Source organism: Schistocerca cancellata, chromosome 4, assembly GCF_023864275.1.
Source record: "Schistocerca cancellata isolate TAMUIC-IGC-003103 chromosome 4, iqSchCanc2.1, whole genome shotgun sequence".
In the NCBI taxonomy this organism is placed as follows: domain Eukaryota; kingdom Metazoa; phylum Arthropoda; class Insecta; order Orthoptera; family Acrididae; genus Schistocerca; species Schistocerca cancellata.
In genome coordinates, this window is record NC_064629.1 from 836,320,443 (window position 1) to 836,339,398 (window position 18,956).

General features: G+C 39.0%; 1 protein-coding gene across 1 annotated transcript in view; it reads right to left on the reverse strand.

Moving 5' to 3' along the window:
- Positions 1 to 1,911: 1,911 nt before the first annotated feature.
- The window catches only part of LOC126184917 (V-type proton ATPase 21 kDa proteolipid subunit c''-like), a 48,282-nt gene continuing 31,237 nt past the window's right edge, over positions 1,912 to 18,956 (reverse strand). The window contains exons 6-7 of the mRNA XM_049927583.1: positions 15,855 to 15,970; positions 1,912 to 6,063 (exon numbers count right to left, since the gene is read on the reverse strand). Of these exons, the coding sequence (XP_049783540.1) occupies positions 6,031 to 6,063; positions 15,855 to 15,970 (149 nt within the window). The 3' untranslated portion in view covers positions 1,912 to 6,030. The remainder of the gene's footprint in view (positions 6,064 to 15,854; positions 15,971 to 18,956) is intronic.

The following is an 18,956-nucleotide window of genomic DNA, read 5'->3' on the forward strand; positions in this document are numbered from 1 at the left end:
CACTATATTGAATTACAAAATTAGCAATTAGTCATCACTGCTGGAAACAAAATTAGCACATAGTCATCACTACCAGAAGCTGCCAGCAGGAAAGCTTGTACCTCTGTACTAAACAACACTTGCTTTTGAGAATCTGAAATTGCTATCGAACCCCTATGACAGCACACGAAAACAATTTTTATTTTCTGGAATCTGATTGTACCTGAAATGTGTGACCAATGTCCACAATTTTTAAATTGTGTGTGTGTGTGTGTGTGTGTGTGTGTGTGTGTGCGTGTGCGTGTGCGTGTGCGTGTGCGTGTGCGTGTGCGTGTGGGTGTGGGTGTGCGTGTGGGGGGGGGGGGGGGGGGGAGAAGAGAGAGAGAGAGAGAGAGAGAGAGAGAGAGAGAGAGAGAGAGAGAGAGAGATATGCTGCCAAAATTAATCACTGAAGTAAAGTTCAGTTCTTTCAAAAATCACTCTCCAAAAATTTATTTCAATGTTTGAATACTTTTCTGAAATAGGACTCCATACCTTTAATTACTTTCTGATGAACTGTATAGTTTGGAGAAACATTTTCCTAAATTTTGCAAAAAAAAAAAAAAAAAAAAAAAAAAAAAAAAAAAAAAAAAAAAAAAAAAAAATCCAAAAGATGAAGACAGGCAATTTTAGACTGAAACATGTTGGTATAGTAGGACATTTTATTTATTTCCAATTTGGCAGTTAACCCTGAATGGTAGATAGTGACCTTACAAAAAAAATTCTTGAAAGTTTTGTAGCCTTCATTTCATATAAGTTGGTATTCAATTGCTATCCCAGTTTTTGAGTGTTCATTCACATTCATAATCTGTCTTGTACCCAGCAGGCATTCTAAAGCATGCTCTTATAGTCAGTCAAGTAAGCAATACTTTCACGTGACATGCACAGTTAAGAAGTGAGTGTCAGATACCTCTTTTTTCCTGAACCACTGATTCATTTTAATGTCAGATCCTGAAACATTTTTCTGATGGTATTGCCAAATGGAGGGAATCTTCTGCTGTTTTGTCTACAGTAGCCGAATTTTCTTCCTGTTGGGTGTACTTGTCTAACAGGAGTAGCTTTTATTGCTGTTAAAATGGCTCTGAGCACTATGCGACTCAACTGCTGAGGTCATCAGTCGCCTAGAACTTAGAACTAATTAAACCTAACCAACCTAAGGACATCACACACATCCATGCCCGAGGCAGGATTCGAACCTGCGACCGTAGCGGTCACGCGGTTCCAGACGAAGCACCTTTAACCGCACGGCCACACTGGCCAGCTATTGCTGTTAATCATATTGGTACAGATCTTGTGGTTTTTGAGAATAATTTGGTGCTGCAAGTTATTCGGACATGACATGTTATCACAGTTTAGGATTACCTTTTGCATACTGCCTCTTTCAAGTGTGTGTGTGTGTGTGTGTGTGTGTGTGTGTGTGTGTTACAACAGTCAAACATTACTTTCTTTTGAATCATACCTGTACTATCAAACAGTCTCCAATTCCTTCAGATGCATGACATACGAACTTAAAAGTAATTTCTAGTTTTTTTATTCCTGGAAATCCATATTCACATCTTGCCCTCAATGGAAAACAATCACTTGCTCACTATTTGAATGGCATATTTTTTTCTCCATGTTTCACTAGTCTTAATCAAAGGACTTTTTCTTATTTACATTAATTTCTTAAAAGACTCACATGCCATTTTCCTTTTCAGCCTGGAAATATTCTGAGAATAAAAAATATGTTTAACCGGAGTGGTTAACTTTGTGACTTTTTAAGTCCAGAATGTGCAGGATCTTGTAAAGAGTTGTTCTTCCTGAAGTACCTTACATCTCAATGCTGCAAGATAGAGAGTATCATAATTTCAAATACATACAAAAACCAGACAGCTGTTCAGGCAAGCACAGAGCTGAATTATTACAAAGTTTATTATTTTATTCATACAGACAGCTTTATGTCGACAATTAAAATCCCTGTACCAACATTTAATATTCACACATACAATGTAAAGTTTTGCAAGGTTAAACAAAATTTGCACATACACAAAAATCAACCATATACACAAACCAACAATAGCATATTGTGGCATAGACTGCACCCTTAAGGTTCGTTATCAATTCACATGGTACAGAGTTTATTTTTACACAGTTGGAAGACCAATACTGTGGAAACAGCTTTAACATATATTTGCATGAATGACTAAATGCCATAATAAAAAGAAAAGAAAATTTTAAATTCAGGTACATGAGAATGGAATGTTTGACATGATTTTTTCTGGCCACTGTATCTTACATCAGTAGTTTGCTCACCCCTGTAAATATCAGGAATCTGGGAAGGGAGCACCCATAGCATGTATGAACTTCAGTAGCCTATTAAAACAGCTGCCACATCATAAATATTCATTATATTCCACACACACTAATTTTATTTGGGCAGCTTGATTTCAAGTTCCATAGAAACATCTACCACAGAAACAATCATGCTGACTATCACAATGCACAAGTAACAAATACCATGAGAACAATTACAAGCATGGTACAAGTGGTAGGAATGGATTACTCATCTGATCTGTACGTCTACAGATTTCCATAACAGTCAGCTGTGCACTGACAATTTATACTTCATATTATTCAATAGTTTGTGTGTTACTATACTGTCTGCAAGTTGCAACTGTGCGTAAAAGCTGAGAACATTATTACAACAATTATGTACAGCTACCAGGCTACATAAATTCAACCCAGTTTCACTGTTGCCAAAATCTTTCATTACCGACACTGCTGACTTGCATTTATCTACGAGATGTTTTTTAAACATCAACTACCATTAAATATGTCTGAAAGAAATGACCCTACATACATGTGTACTGAAGTCCATGAATAAACAGAACTATAATTAATTGTTGATGTAATTAATAAACTGCAATTTTTACTGAACAAGTATTTTAAAAACCCACTTTTCTCCCACAGATAATCCAAAATTTTAATATCTGTTCTGCCAAGACACAGGAAAGTCTGCTTATGCCACACACTATCTATCTACTCCATATCACTAAAATATTGAGTTTCTAATTTGATCCTGGGTGGAATATGAACAAACACTCACAGTACAGTGGAGGAACTGAGCAGTTGATAGGTGCAAACAGTAAGTTTTTAACCTTACTTCAGATTATAAACTTCATAGTTTCAATGTTTAAAATGATGTTTGGATGCACTATCTTGTACAAGTTTTTCATAATATATATTACATACTTTAACAATGAATAGTACTCTCACCTTCGTTATGCTCATATGAAATGCTTGCAGGGTGTATCATGCTAACAGGTCATTAATCTAAAATCATGAATAAGCATCTCATCTGATTATGGGAACAAAATTACGGCTCAAGTCTTCGTCCGATGCCTTTCACAAAGGGCTGTAAGTACATAGCCCAGGTGACAATCTCTCTCACCTCTTTTTAGCCAGTTGCACAATCAATGAAATTTAAAACAAAGTAAATGCATTCTTAGAAACGTACTCATGAGGAAAAAAAAAGAGGACCAAGAATGTGGAAATCAAAACATTCATAAATTTTAAAGACAATACAGTTTGTACAAATTATTTTCAAAAAAAAAAACTGTGTCCACAGAATCTGTAAGAGATCAGACTACATTTGTATCTTCATTTTCAATTTTAGTGTGATCTGACATGATTTAACTTGGAACAAACGAATAAAAACTTCAAAAAACTAACAGCACAAAAAAAACAGTACCCCCGTACATTTTCTGATAAAAATCAACTGAAAATTGTGGGGTACTTCATCTTCTCTTGTAATTCATGATGACTACTGTGTATCACCATTCTTCTCTCAAACTATTATTTCATTGTTCTTTTCTCATCTGCAGTAATATGGTTTTTACTTAAAGGATTGTCCACATCTACAACTGACTGCTGACAAGTTATTGTACATCCAGCCAGCTATATTTTACTGGTAATACACTTACAATCTCATGTGACAAATTGTACAAAAATTAATTGTTAGTCATACTAAACATGCTACCTGTCAAAATTGCAAAACATCATTCCAACAACTTAAATCTGCAGTTCATATATTGAGAGAGAAAAAAAAAAAAGAAAATATTAAGATCAAAGGGGGGTGGAAGGGGGGGGGGGGGGTGCACAATATATGAAATCCAAAATGTGCACAATGAACACCCGTTTTACCCTTAAATGCCTCTTTTTAATACTGTTATAAAGCAAATAGGCACTAAAACAGTACTTCAGACTACTCCACACCTTACATTTTATTTACAGTGTGTGTTCTTTAACTTGCATAAAAAATGTTAGCATTGTGTCTTATATGCTACAGTGCATTCAACACACCGCTAAAATTTTCAGCATCTCCTCCCAAATTACTTCTACATAGAATTCATTCAACAGGTAGTTATCCGACTGCAGCAGAAGGCCTCTGCTCGAAATCTCAATTTTCAAATGACATTTCCTTTGTATCTGGACAGTTCAGTATATGTGGAAAATGTCAAGTTGTACTACTAAAAGTTTCTTTGTGGGTAAGATATGCCATTTATATATCTTTCAATTGTGTCTATAACACTTGAATGCACTGCTTGATGATGATGATGATGATGATGATAAAATTAACTTGTCACATGAAGCACTTATATCAAATTAGAAACTCATTTACCACATCTTTTCAGATATAATTATTATATTGTTTGTTCTGTGTGGCAGTGGTTTTTTTAATACATCCTTATGGTTTCAGCATTCATGTTTTCAAAAGTGAACTTTCACTAGGTCCTATACTTAAAATTGCACTTCAATTTTTCCCCCCAAAGCAATTTCCAATTTCAGCATAACTTTTTGGAACACAAGCTGAAGGCAAGAATTTCATTTGCTTCCTGATTATCTTCATCTGAAGCAGCAATCAAATTACTTAGAAGCCTAAGATTAAACACAAAATTACTAATAGATAATTGTGCAAAGCTCTGAGTTAAGCTTGGCAAAAATGGTTATTCTTACAATGTATGAGACAACATGCAACGTCAAATAACAAATTTCATTGATGACAATATTCTGTGGATGGCACCTACATGGTAGTACAGGAAAAAAAGATACACATAATCTTGACACCAAATACTGATATTGTAGTTTGAGAAATACATAATGGACAGTGAATCAGTACAACAAATAGTTCATGTATATGAGCACTATAAATAATATGCAGGTGACAAAACTTACAAAATAATGAATTCTGTGCAAGATAATATTTAACATCTGAATATGCAAGCAGGATAGAGGAGTGATTTGATAAAATTAATACAGGCGGACATTTGTAATGCCCTCTCATTCTCAACCCTGATGGAAATGAACTATCAATAATTGTCCATTCCTCTATGTCCCTACCACATCATCTTGTCATCAGCACACTGTGTAAAAAAAAATTTCATGTATGTCTTGTTTCCATTTACTTGTTTGCTCTACCAACCAAGAAAGTTACAGTTTGAAGAGCCTTGACAACAGTTTCTGCCTTAATTGTGATCACACTGCAAAATATTTAATACTGAATGATGCTCTAATTACAATGTGTATACTTCAACAATTATTCATACATTAACTATATTTCATTACCAAATCACCCCACAGACTTCACAAGTATAAATTACACACACTATTCTGAGTTGGATTCATTAAATTAACACAAATTTATGAAATATTTCTGGTATAAACACTAGGTTCTTCTAAGCATAATTATGTATACAAAGTGAGACAGAGAGACTTCAAATTTGAAAACTATGTACATATGATACAAGTTCATATCAGGAGTAACAATCACGCATCTATGTAATTGATTAAAATAATGTAATAACAAATACATTTTCATTACATAATACTTATCTTCTCTACACCCACTTTATTTTTTACAAATATACAAAGCACATTCACACTTCTGTACACCAGCACCCCTAATTTATACATGAAGTCTCTGTACAATCCAAAAACAGCCATATTTCTTGTCTGCTGAAATGGATCACTTGTTTACTGCTTGTCCCCCATCTTTACTTTGGCAGTCTGAAATTAAAAATATACATAAATATATATTTTGAAATTCAAATTAGCTTTGAAGTGAGACAGATATACAGGGAGTAGAGCTTCAAAAAGGAATGCATTAAGTGAGACACTCTTCTGCATCTATATTCCAACTTATCACAGAGACTGTGACAAACAGCACCTGGTACCAGTATTATTTTTATCTTTTCTAGAAAGATGTAATTTTTACCCCTCTATTATTGGTGAAGTTGTGCACATGTGAAAATGCTCAAATGAAACACAGATTGGAGCAATATGTTCCTTTCTAATGAAAGTGTGCATCAGATTTAGACTAATCTGCTTCCATAGTTTCACAAATATTCCTGGCATCTGAGCTACCTTAATGTATCAGGAAACTTTTAAGAGAAGATACAGCCACAGCTCAAAGACCATATCCAAAATAAACTACACATTGCGCAATTCTCACATCACATAGGGAACCAGCCACAACATCAAACAATACTGTTCAGCTAAGCTACCCAGTTTAAATTTTTAATCAATCCCAGGTCTGTGTATCTATTCCCAACAATATTTTTATTCAAAATTAGCAGAAAAGCATCTTTGGAGTAGTAGGAGTAGTAGTAGTAGTAGTAGTAGTATTTGTTGACAAACTTTGACACCTTTCAGTCAAATGAGATGTGACAAGTTTCATGAAAGTACTACTACAACAATTTTATTCTTATAATCTTGTATGCACCACAGACACTAAGTTCACACAGAATTTCTGAACAAAGAGAGTGTGGAAAATGAAGACATTCAAGATTTACTTCAAACCTACACTATCATGTATAAGCAAGCAAAAATTTTCTATTATTGCTGGCAGTGTGGATACAGTGGATTTTAACAGGAGTAAAGCATTTTAACACTGTCTCATTGTTTATATTTGAGATCAATGCAACACTTACAGTATCATACTTTTAATGCCTGATTGTTGCAAAAAACTTAAGTCACTGTCCACATCAACTTCCTGAAGAAAATCATTTTCAGAAGTGGTATTCCCCTTCAAATGAATGGCTTCATCAGTTATGAGGAGAAACTCCCAACTGCTACAAAAAAAATATTTGCACCTACAGATGATGGCAATATACTGTAGACTATGGGTCAAAAGAGTTACTGAACTATTAATACAGATATTTAGTGTGGCGACAAAACGATGCTGCATCATGTTATGTAAAACTACTGAGGCATTACATGAGAGTTTCCTCATAAACTTCCCACAAATTCTTACACCTAACGATGAGAGCTTTATGGCTTCCTCCTACTTTCATAGGATTACCTGAAAGGGTAATACCGAAACTAAGAAAATTACGTGATATTTCCATTGTCAAGTTACCATGAGTTTGTAGTTTTGCACTGGTGGATCTGAAAGAAAAGGGTGCCAGTATGAAGTTTGTTCTAAACTTAGGAAAACCACTACAGAAATGGAGGAAATGTTGACGCACGATTTTGGAAGACACTTGCCTGGTATAACCATTTCAGAAACATGTAAATATCAGCTTCTGATGACAATGCCTCTTGTCTACTTCATCAGGAGAACTGAACATGAGAAAGATTATGGCTAAAGTTTGTGCCACGACTACTTCAAGACAATCTGACACGCAGCATTGTATCGAACTCTGCAGGGAACAAACAAGTACAAGACAATCCAAATTTACTTTGAAAGGTTCTAGTGGTGACAAAAGTTTGGTTTATGGCTATAGCCCTGAAACCAAGCAGCAGTCATCGCGAAAGAAGAGTCCTTCGCCACGACCAAGAAAGCTCAACATGTCAAGAGTAACAGAAAGTCCTTGTTGATACACTGATGGGATTGTTCAGACACAGATTGACACTAAAGCTCAAGAGAGTTCAATCATCATGTTCTTCCACAAATGGCTTGAAACATGAGAAGTAAAGTCCACAGACATGGTGGACAAATGACTGGCAGGCTTGTATGACAATATAGGACCACATAAAGCCTAGCTTACTCAGGAATATTTGACAAAGAAAATCACCAGACTTAGCTCTCTGCGACTTTTTCCAGTTCCACAAGATGAAAATTATGTTGAAGGGCTGAAGATTTAATACATTTTAGGAATGTCAAGCAGAGTCACACAGGGCACTAATCATAACAACATAAGCCTTTCAAAAGTGGCAGACTGTGACAAGTAGAACAGGCTATGGACTGCATTAATGTTGTTCATGTTTAGTGTTGCTGCAAGCCCTGGTAACCTATATAAAGAGTGTGAACAGCATCAGATGATTGATTACTATGAAGGACGCAAATGCCATGTATTGTGAGGTACAGTCTTATCAGCACCCATCAGTGTTGGAAAAAAGGGGGGGGGGGAGGGGGGCAGCAGCACATCACTGTGGATTTCCATTTGCACAGCTGGTCAAATCGTGCAATATCCATGTTTGCAGGCCATTTGGATTTGACAGTGACTCAGTGTTGGACTCCATGTGAATGTGAGGGCATGCATACTCATCTAGGTTCCAGTCAACCACAACCACCGGAAGAGGGGTCACCATATTGTGCACCAAGCACATTGCAACCCCTTCATATTGGCAGCTGCCATCTGAGAACAAGTAATTGACTCCCTGCACCATCCCACACCATTGGTCAGAGACTAGCAGTAGCCAGACTAGGGAATTACAATCTTATGTGTAAGCTGTCGTTAACCAACCACGACGCAAACAGCCAGGTTAGGAGTGATGCTGTGACCAGGGAGCATGGAATGCTGACGAGTGGCATTGCACTGTGTTCAGTGATTAATCACAGTTCTGCACTACCCCACATGACCATCATCTGGGAGTATGGCGACAAGCTGGGGAGAGGTCCCAGTCTTCCTATGATTTGAAACAGCACAGCATCATTACTCCTGGCGTTGTGTGAGGAGCCATCAGGTATGACTTTATGTCATGGCCGATACTGTCTGAGTGAACTCTGATGGCACAACAGTACATCACAGACATTTGGCTTCCTCGTGTGTTGCATCTCGTGACAGGGTACAAAGTTTTAAGAGCAGCCTAGAAGAGGTAGAATGGGATGAAGTATACACAGAAAATGATGCTGATGACAAATTCAATTTATTCCACCATAAATTTGTCTCAATATTTGAGAGTTGCTTTCCTGAAATGTTATCCAAAAAAGTCATTACAAAGTCAAGTAAGCCATGGATTACTGAGGGAATTAAGATATCGTGTAACAGGAAGACAGAAATATATGGACAGGCCAGAATAAGTCAGGATCTGACATTACTTGCTTACTACAAAAGATACTGTAATGTTTTAAAGAAAGTCATTAAGAAGTCGAGAAGCTTGTGTGTTTCTCACAGAAATTAATAATGCGTGTAAAAGATTAAATCTATATGGAATATTATCAAACGGGAGATGGGGCAGCCTGACAGTAAACAGAATACCACAGCAATAAAGCTAAATGACGATGATGTGAGTGATAATTCACAAGTGGCAAGTATTTTTAACAATTACTTTCTGAATGTAGCAGCAAAAAATAGGGTTACAGGGTTCAGTTGAAGAAGCAAAAACTGTTAATGTCATTCCCAGGATTTTAGGCCTTTAGAAATAGCACCAACATTGAAATTAAGATAATTATAAATATACTGAAAAACAAGAGCTCATGTGGTGTTGATGGAGTCTAACAGAATTTTGAAGTGTTTTTCTAATTCAATAACGAGTCCTTAGTGATATATGTAATGCTTTGCTGGCAGGGGGAATTTTTCCAGACAGATTGAAATATGCAATTGTCAAACCTCTTCATAAGGAGGACTTAAATAATTATAGACCAGTCTCATTGCTGACTTCATTTTCTAAAATATTCAAAAAAGTTATCTATTCAAGAGTAGTCTCACATTTAAGTGAAAATAGTTTACTCAGCATGTCACAGTTCGGATTCGGGAAGGGTTACTCGACTGAGAATGCTATCTACACATTTAACCATCAAACAGCACAAGCCCTAAATAACAAATTATCACCGGTTGGTATTTTTTGTGATCTTCCCAAGGCATTTGACTGTGTGGATCATGTCACTCTTAGAAAAACTCAGGTTTAATAGAATTGAAGGCTATACACACAGCTGGTTTGAATCATACTTAATGAACAGAAAGCAAGAAGTTGTGCTGAACAACACAAATAATATTAGAAGGGTGGTAAATTCTAGTGAATGGGGAGTTATCACAAAGGGAGTCCCACAGGGTTCAATTTTGGGTCCTCTGCTGTTCCTTATTCGTGTGAATGACCTCTCACTTAACATTCAGCAAGCAGAACTAATACTTTTTGCAGGTGACACGAGTGTTATAATAAATCCCATTCCAGAAAAAGCAGCTGAAGATATTGTTAAGGATATCTTTCAAAGAATTATTAAGTGGTTCTCAGAAAATACTCTCCTTTAATTTTGAAAAAACTCACTATATCCAGTTCTGTACACCAAATAGTCATACTAGCAATTGATGTAGCGTATGAACAGGGCTCAGTTGACAGGGCAGATTTCTCCAAATTTTTGGGTGTTCACATTGACAACTTTAACTGGAAGAAGCATATTACAGAGCTTCTCAAACAATTAAGTTCAGCTTCTTTCACTCTTTGTATAATCGCTAGTCTTGGTAATAAACAGATCAGCCTCCTAACGTACTTTGCATATTTCCACTCAATAATGTCTTATGGAATAATTTTCTGGGCTAACTCACCACTTACAAGGGGAAGGCCTCAGACACGGCCAACTGATTCGACTCAAATACGGCAGATCGCTTGTGTACAACCTAAAACGAAGGAATCTAAGATATTTTGGGTCAATACCCCTGCGTTTTTGAGAAAATTACCACTAAAGGTTATGACGAGCAATCGACTCAAAATTGGCGGGATTGATAGATAATTGTAAATAGAGCATTTTCATCATCAGGTATGGGGTCCGCAAACGCAAACTTTTCCAGAAATTGAGGAAAGAAACTGCCGCTTCTGTACCCCCATGGTAAACGCTTTTCGCCGACAGCAGCGATAGTCGCCGGCACGGTAGATCGGCGTGTTCAGTCAGAGAGTTAGCTGCCCTCTCTAATAAAAAACTGAGTTAACGGCTCAACACTGAACTTGAACGGGTGTCATGAGACATCCGCACCGAACAAGTGAATCTAACAAAACAAGAACAATAAAAAAAGATAGCGCAATGGCCAAGGTAACTGTCTGGGATTCGGAGAACTCTGGTTTGAATCTCGAAGAAACCTAGCGGATGTTGTTCTTTTCGTTTGTATTTTTCCATATCTCAATTGATAGGGACAGGAGGGTTAATAAGATAAGTAAATCAATAAGGAATGATAATATTAAGGTAGGCAAATAAATTCCTCAAACGCCGAGAAACAGAGCTGCCTGCTTCCGGTAGTGCGTTGATAATGCATCTGTCTTGCAACACTTTTATAAACCAAAACACAGCGTCGGTAACTTCCCGCTTGCCATCGTCTTTGACAGGCTCCCAACTACATATTACAGTGCTAGTCGAAGGGTGTACATCCTCCATTATTCAGATTATGCACCTGAAAGATATGACACAACAAACAATAACTAGTTACTACGGCATAAACAGACGAGCTAATTACTACAAACTACATACAGTATTTGTCATATGTTACTTACGGAAGAACACTGTATTCATTCACAAAACAGTATTTCATTTGGCGCATTAACGATGGAAAAATCACTACATGTATCCGCGAGGTTCGCGGCCGCCTAATGACGGAAAACAATTCTTTCCGATTGACCTCTATTATGCTCGTGCTGGACACCTTAACTCTTCCAGGTGCACAACTATGATATGACGAAGAGGCAACCGGGACAACGTAACTCTCCCCACGTGCATTCTGTCCCGTGCCTAGCTGTAACAAGCGTCGCGGGTTGGCTATCTGTGATCCCCCGTGAAGAATTTGCAGCACTCTTACTCGGAGTTGTTTTCATGAGACGAGGCTTAAAACTTTAATACTTTACTAACTCGTGGCGTTTGGTAAATTAATTTGTCTACCTTATTATTATCATTCCTTATTGATTTACTTACCTTATTAAGCCTCCCATCCCTATCAACTGAGATATGGAACAATACAAACGAAAAGAATAACATCCGCTAGGTTTCTTCGAGATTCCAACTCGGGTTTTCCGATTCCCAGCCAGTTACCTTGGCCGCTGCGCTATCGGCACTGTTGGCGAAAAACGTTTACCATGTGGCTACAGAAGTGGCAGTTGTAAAAGTTTCTTTCTTCAATTTCTGGAAAAGTTTGCGTTTGCGGGCCCCATACCTGATGATGAAAAATGCTCTATCTACAATTATCTATTGATCCCTTCAATTTTGAGTCTATTGCTCGTCATAACTTTTAGGGGCGATTTTCTCAAAATTGCGGGGGTCTTGACCCAAAATATCTTAGAGTCCTTTGCTTTAGGCTGTACACAAGCGACCTGCCAAATTTGAGCCGAATCGGTTGGCCGTGTCTGAGGCCTTCCCCTTGTTAGACACAAAGTATTGATTGCACAAAAAGCGGAGAGAATAATTAGTGGTGTTCACCCAAGGACATCCTGTAGGCACCTATTCAAGGATTTAGGTATTTTAACTGCACCATCAGAACATATATTCACTAACTCAATTCGCGAAGAACAGCTATGTTCATGCGTACAACACTAGAGAGGGAAAAATGACCATATATATAAACTTCTTCCACATTATATCGATAAAATAATCATAAAAATGATATATGGAACATGACATAACTAAACTAAACAATATTTTGGTGCCATTTTTTAATGAGACAATGTTGATCCACACACAGCTTGTGCCTAATGCAAGAATAAAGTTGGCAGGGATCAACTGTGTGTTATATACTCAACAGATAAGCATTTGTATTGGCAAAGCAACTTTTATTCATACTGAACTTTATAATAGGCTCCCACAACATATACTCTGATAATCAGTGGACACACCTGCCATTAACTGAAAATCCTACAGTACATATGTACTAAGTTACTGACACTTAATTGCAAACCTACAAATCATCTTACATAAACCAGCCAGTCTCCACTTTACCAAACTGGCACCTTACTAAGAACTGCAGCCTTTATCATGCCAGTTCAGGACTATTTTAATGAAATAAGAAAACTATCAATATGGGCTGTTAAAGCACAGAACAATTATTTTGAGAAGAGGTTAATAATTATTAACTCACTAAACAATAAAAAAGTGAAAACTATCAATGATTTTCATATGAGTGTTTGTGGCAGTATTCATGACTAGCATTTGTGACAACAGACGCAAGACAGTCAGGAATGTAGATTTTTGTGCAGCAAGTAAAATGAAAACTGCACATTAAGATGTGACATTCACTGTTTGAGATCCTGTCAGGACTTTAAAAACAACAGGGATTTTAAAAGCATATGAAGATTATGACATGGCATATTTTTGTTTGGGCCCTACATCTACATACAGACTCCAAAAGCCACCATATGGTGTGCATGGGGGAGAGTACCCTGTGCCACTACTAGTCGTTTCCTTTCCTGTTCCACTTGCAAATAGAGCAAGAGAGAGACGACTGTCTATATGCCTCCATCTAATCTCATATTCATGGTCCTTATGCAAAACGTATGTTGCCAACAGTAGTTTCAGTCTGCAGTCAGCTTCAAATGCCAGTTCTCTAAATTTTCTCAATAATGTTCCTCAGAAAGAACATCGCCTTCTCTCCAAGGATTTCCATATGAGTTCCTGAAGCATCTCTGTAATACTGGCATGTTGTTCAAATCTATTGGTAACCTATCTAGCAGACTGCCTCTATTGCTTCGATGTGTTCCTTTAGTTCAACCTTGTATGGCTCTCAAAAACTAACAGTACTCAAGAAAAGGTGACACAAGCATTCTATATTTACAGATGAACCACAGTAAACTGAAGTCTACCAATTGCCCTCCCTACCACTAGCCTCACATACTCATTCTATTTCATGTTTCTTTGCAATGTTACGCCCAGATATTCAAATGACTTGACTGTGTCAAGCAGGACACTACTAAATGTTGTATCCAAACATTACATATTTGTTTTTCCTACTCATTCACATTCGCTTAAATTTTTCTACATTTAGAGCTAGGTGCCACACATTGCTGCCCACCCTGTCCACCAGATCATACATGTACATAAAAAATAACAGCAGTCTTTTCACACTTCCACAGGACACTCCTGATGCTACCCTTGTCTCTGATGAACATTCACCACACCAGGTTCTAAGGGGAGCATTCAGCAAGTAAAGCAGCACTTTCTCAGCCACTTTTGGTTAAAAAAATGGAATTTTTTGTGAGACATTGCAGAATATTCTTGCTTCAGCCCCTATAGTTTCATGAAGTTCTGATAGATGGCAGCACTATATGTAGCCTTCAAAATGGCATCTGTAAAGGAAGTGTGTTCCAAGCAGACAGCTGTCATTTGAGTTTCTTTTTGCAGAAAACCAGAGCATATCAGATATTCATAGACACTTACAGAGTGTCTACGGAGATATGGCAGTGAACAAAAGCACAGTGAGGCATTGGGCGAGGCATCTCATCACAAGAAGGTTGAATAAACCTGTCCAATGTCCCACGTGCCAAGCAACTGCATGCAGTTGTGACTCCTGCAATGTTGGAACATGTCAACAGCCATTCAAGACGACCAACAGATCACAATCAAATGCCTTCCTGTTCCACTGGACAACACTTTATTGATGCACCAAGACGTGGGTTCCAACATCAACCAGTAGAGTGGTACCATGCAGGCAAAACAGGCCCTCCCCGTTAGGTGGTGTAAGGTTGTCAGATTGAACAGAGATTATGCTGAAGATAGAGCTTCATAGCCTAAAGAATGCGGGATAATGTGGTGATTGGAATCGTGAACAGAACCAACATGCTTTCAGAAAAAAATTATTGTTTTACTTATTGAACAGTTCAGAGTTGATCATTGCACCACGAGGAAGGACATCAAACAGAATAACCCCTTGAAAGTCCTGGTACACCATCGCCATGACTTTATTGGCGATTTAATTGTACCCAGACATGCACCTATTCGCCCAAAGCAAATCGACTGCCACAAATGTCTTGCTCCAGGACTCCAGAAAACACAGAAACTGCATGGGAAGAGATCAGGACTGTATGGATGATGTGTACGGGCTCCCCAGCAGAACTTTTGCAGCAAAGTTTAAACAACTTTGGCAACATGTGAGCACCCATTATCCTGCAACAGAATGCCGCTGCCCGTCAACATTCCTGGACATTTGGATGTAATGGCATGCTTCAGTTTTTGCAAAGAGTGTCCTGTGTGTGTGTGTGTGTGTGTGTGTGTGTGTGTGTGTGTGTGTGTGTGTGTCCCCGAGTAAACAACCGAAGTTCTGCTGACACATTCTCCATACAATCCCAATCTCTCCCCATGCAATCTCCACATTTCTGATGCAACCACCAACATCTTTCCACGAAGGTATTGAGCATCTTTTCTCACTGTGGGATAAATGTAGTAATGGTTATGGCAATTACTGTAGATGTGAAAAATGGTTTACTTTTTTTCCATATCTTATTTTCGTTTGACTGTCCCTTATATATTACAAAGTTACGAAAACTTATGAAGAACAAACATGTACAATTACTGGCATAAAATATACGCACAATGTCTGTCCCAGATGAACAACATTAGTACTTGACTGCAAATGTTGGTGAATGGTACAAACAGCAAAACATTTGACAGTTAACAAATCTCAGTTGATTAATACAGCTTTTAGAAAGCAAATTTCAAATTGGCTCACCATATAAATTCCAACAATGAGTCCGAAAAGTCCAATAGCACTACCAAAAATTTCTACGATCAAGATCTTGACAAATAATGCCGAGTTCGCAGCATCTGCTAGGGCCGCACCAGATCCTGTAAAATATTTGACACTCATAAAGCAAGTAAACAACAAATGCAATATGCTGAAAAGGTTTGACTTTGTGATCTTAAAATGGGAAAATCATCATCAAAGTGAAGCTATGAACAAAATTTTGAATTATCTTAAATGTTTAGCACCATTAATCAGAATTTTACACTCACTGTTTTATAGTGTTTTAGTTCTTTTCATGACAGTTCTGAAGTTCACGTATACAATGCAACCATAACTTAATGCAGCTTTATCTGACACGCAAACTTTATAGTAGTGCTCTCAGAGAAACCTGCCTACATTCAGGTGTTATCAGTGAGAAACTTATTATGAATATGACACCTTATGTGCTAAACAGGTCACAATTTTTTCACAATATTAAAGATATTGGTGTATCACAGACAGAATAGTAAGACCTATTTTTACAAGAAATAAGACACTCAAACGAAATCATTTACATCTATTCGTCAATGTCCCCACATTCTGATGGTTGGTTGGTTTAAAGGCGGGAGAAGGGACCAAACTACGAGGTCATCGGTTCCTTCTTCCTAATAAAACAATGCCACAAGGGTGAGAATAAAATGGATGAAACATATAACAGAAAGAAAGGAAAAGCCACAAGAACGAAGGGGAAAGCAACGAACACTAAAAGAAACAAAAGAGGACAAGAAAACAATGGAGAGATGCTAGAAATAGAAGAGTAAAACATAAAAGCAGATTACAGTGGCTGGCCAACCACGAGAATAAAAAGGGAAAGCCAGCCACTCTGCAGCACATTAAAACCACCACCCTAAAAGCACTAGGGTCGATGACACAGAGGGACAAAGGACATGCACTAAAACCTACATACAAGTATAAAACTCACTCTCACGGATAAAACTTAAAACTAAAACTGATGTGGAGGCATTGTCGCCCAACACCGAAGGCAGGGTGCTGGGAACGTTAAAAGTCTGCCGCAGAGCAGCTAAAAGTGGGCAGTCCAGCAAGAGGTGGACAACTGTCATTTGGGAGCCACAGTGACACTGAGGTGGATCCTTGCGATGGAGTAGGTAACCGTGTGTTAGCCACAATTGGCCAATGCAGAGCCAGCAGGAGAAATGACTCACCAGGGCATGACCGGATGTACTCAAGAGCACGAGATATGGCCACCAGCTCTGCAGTAAAAACACTGCAGCCAACTGGCAAGGAGTGCTGCTCAATATGTCCTCCATGAATATATGCAAAGCCTACGTGACCATCAGCCATTGAGCTGTCAGTGTAAGCCTCTTCAGAGCCCCGGAACATGTCAAGAATCGAGAGAAAGTGACAGTGGAGAGCTCCGGGGTTAACGGAGTCCTCAGGGCCATGCAAAAGGTCCAGTCGAAGCTGTGGCTGAGACATACACCATGGAGGCATACGTGAATGGACCACAAGTAGAGATGGTATGGGGAAGGACTCCAGTTCGGAGAGTAGGGACTGCACGTGAACCGCAATCATTAGCCCTGATCTGGGCCACCGATGCGGGAGATGGACTGCCGCGGGCGGGAAAAGGAGACGGTAATTTAGATGTTAAGGGGAACTATGAATGTGTGCTGTGTAACTGACAAGCAGTTGCGCACGTCTGATCTGCAGTGGAGGGAAACCAGCCTCCACCAGTACGCTGGTCACCGGACTCGTCCTAAAAGCTCCTGTCACTAATTGAACCCCAGTGGTGCACAGGGTAGAGTAAATGCAATGCTGAAGGCGGTGCCAAACCATAAACCACACTCCCATAGTCAATTCGGGATTGGACAAGGGCTCTGTAGAGCTGCAACAGCTTACAGCGATCTGGACCCCAATTGGTGTTGCTCAGGCAATGGAGCGCATTGAGGTGCTGCCAGCACTTCTGCTTAAGCTGATGAAGATGAGGGAGCCAAGTCAATCAAGCATAAAAAACCAGTCCTATGAATTGATATGTCTCCAATACTGTGGTTGGATCGTCATGAAGGTAAAGTGCGGGTTTCCGACGAACAGTACAACGCCGACGGAAGTGCACGACACACGACTTTGCAGCTGAAAACTAGAAGCCGTGGGCTAGAGCCCATGACTGCACATTGAGGATGGCTCCCTGGAGGTGCTGCTCAGCAACTACAGTACTGGAGCAGCAGTACGAAATGCAGAAATCGTCTGCATACAGAGAAGGTGAGACTGAGCCCAACAACTGCTGCTAGACCATTAATGGCCACTAAAAATAGACACACACTCAATACAGAGCCCTGTGGGACTCCATTCTCCTGGATATGGATGGAACTATGGGAGTCACCAACTTGGACATGGAAAGTACGGAGCGACAGGAAGTTTTGGATAAAAACCGGGAGTGGTCGCCGGAGACCCCACTCATACAATGTGGCAAGGATATGATGTCGGCAAGTCATGTCGCATGCTTTACGTTAGTCAAAAAAGATGGCAATCAAGTGTTGCCATCTGGAAAAGGCTGTTCGGATGGCAGACTCAATGGACCCAAGATTATCAGTGGTAGAGTGACCCTGGCAGAAGCTGCCCTGTCATGGGCCCAGCAAGCCGCGTGACTCCAGGACCCAATCCTACCGCCGACATACCATACATTCCAGCAGCTTACAAAGAATGTTGGTGAGCCTGATGGGCTGCTAGCTATCCACATCAAGTGGGTTTTTACTGGGTTTGAGCACCAAGATGATGGTGCTCTCTCGCCATTGTGATGGAAAGTTGCCATTGCACCAGATCTGGTTGAAGATGACAAGATGATGTCGCTTGTAGTCAGATGACAGATGTTTAATAATCTGGCTGTGGATGCGATCAGGCCCAGGAGCTGTGTTGGGGCAATGTGTAAGGACACTAAGGAGCTCCCACTCTGTAAATGGGGCATTATAGGATTCACTGCAGCGTGTAGTGAAAGAGGACGTTCCCTTCCAGCCGCTGTTTGAGTGTGCAAAAGGCTAGGGAGTAATTCTCCAACACAGAGGCTTGAGCAAAGTGCTCAGCAAAGTGCTCGGC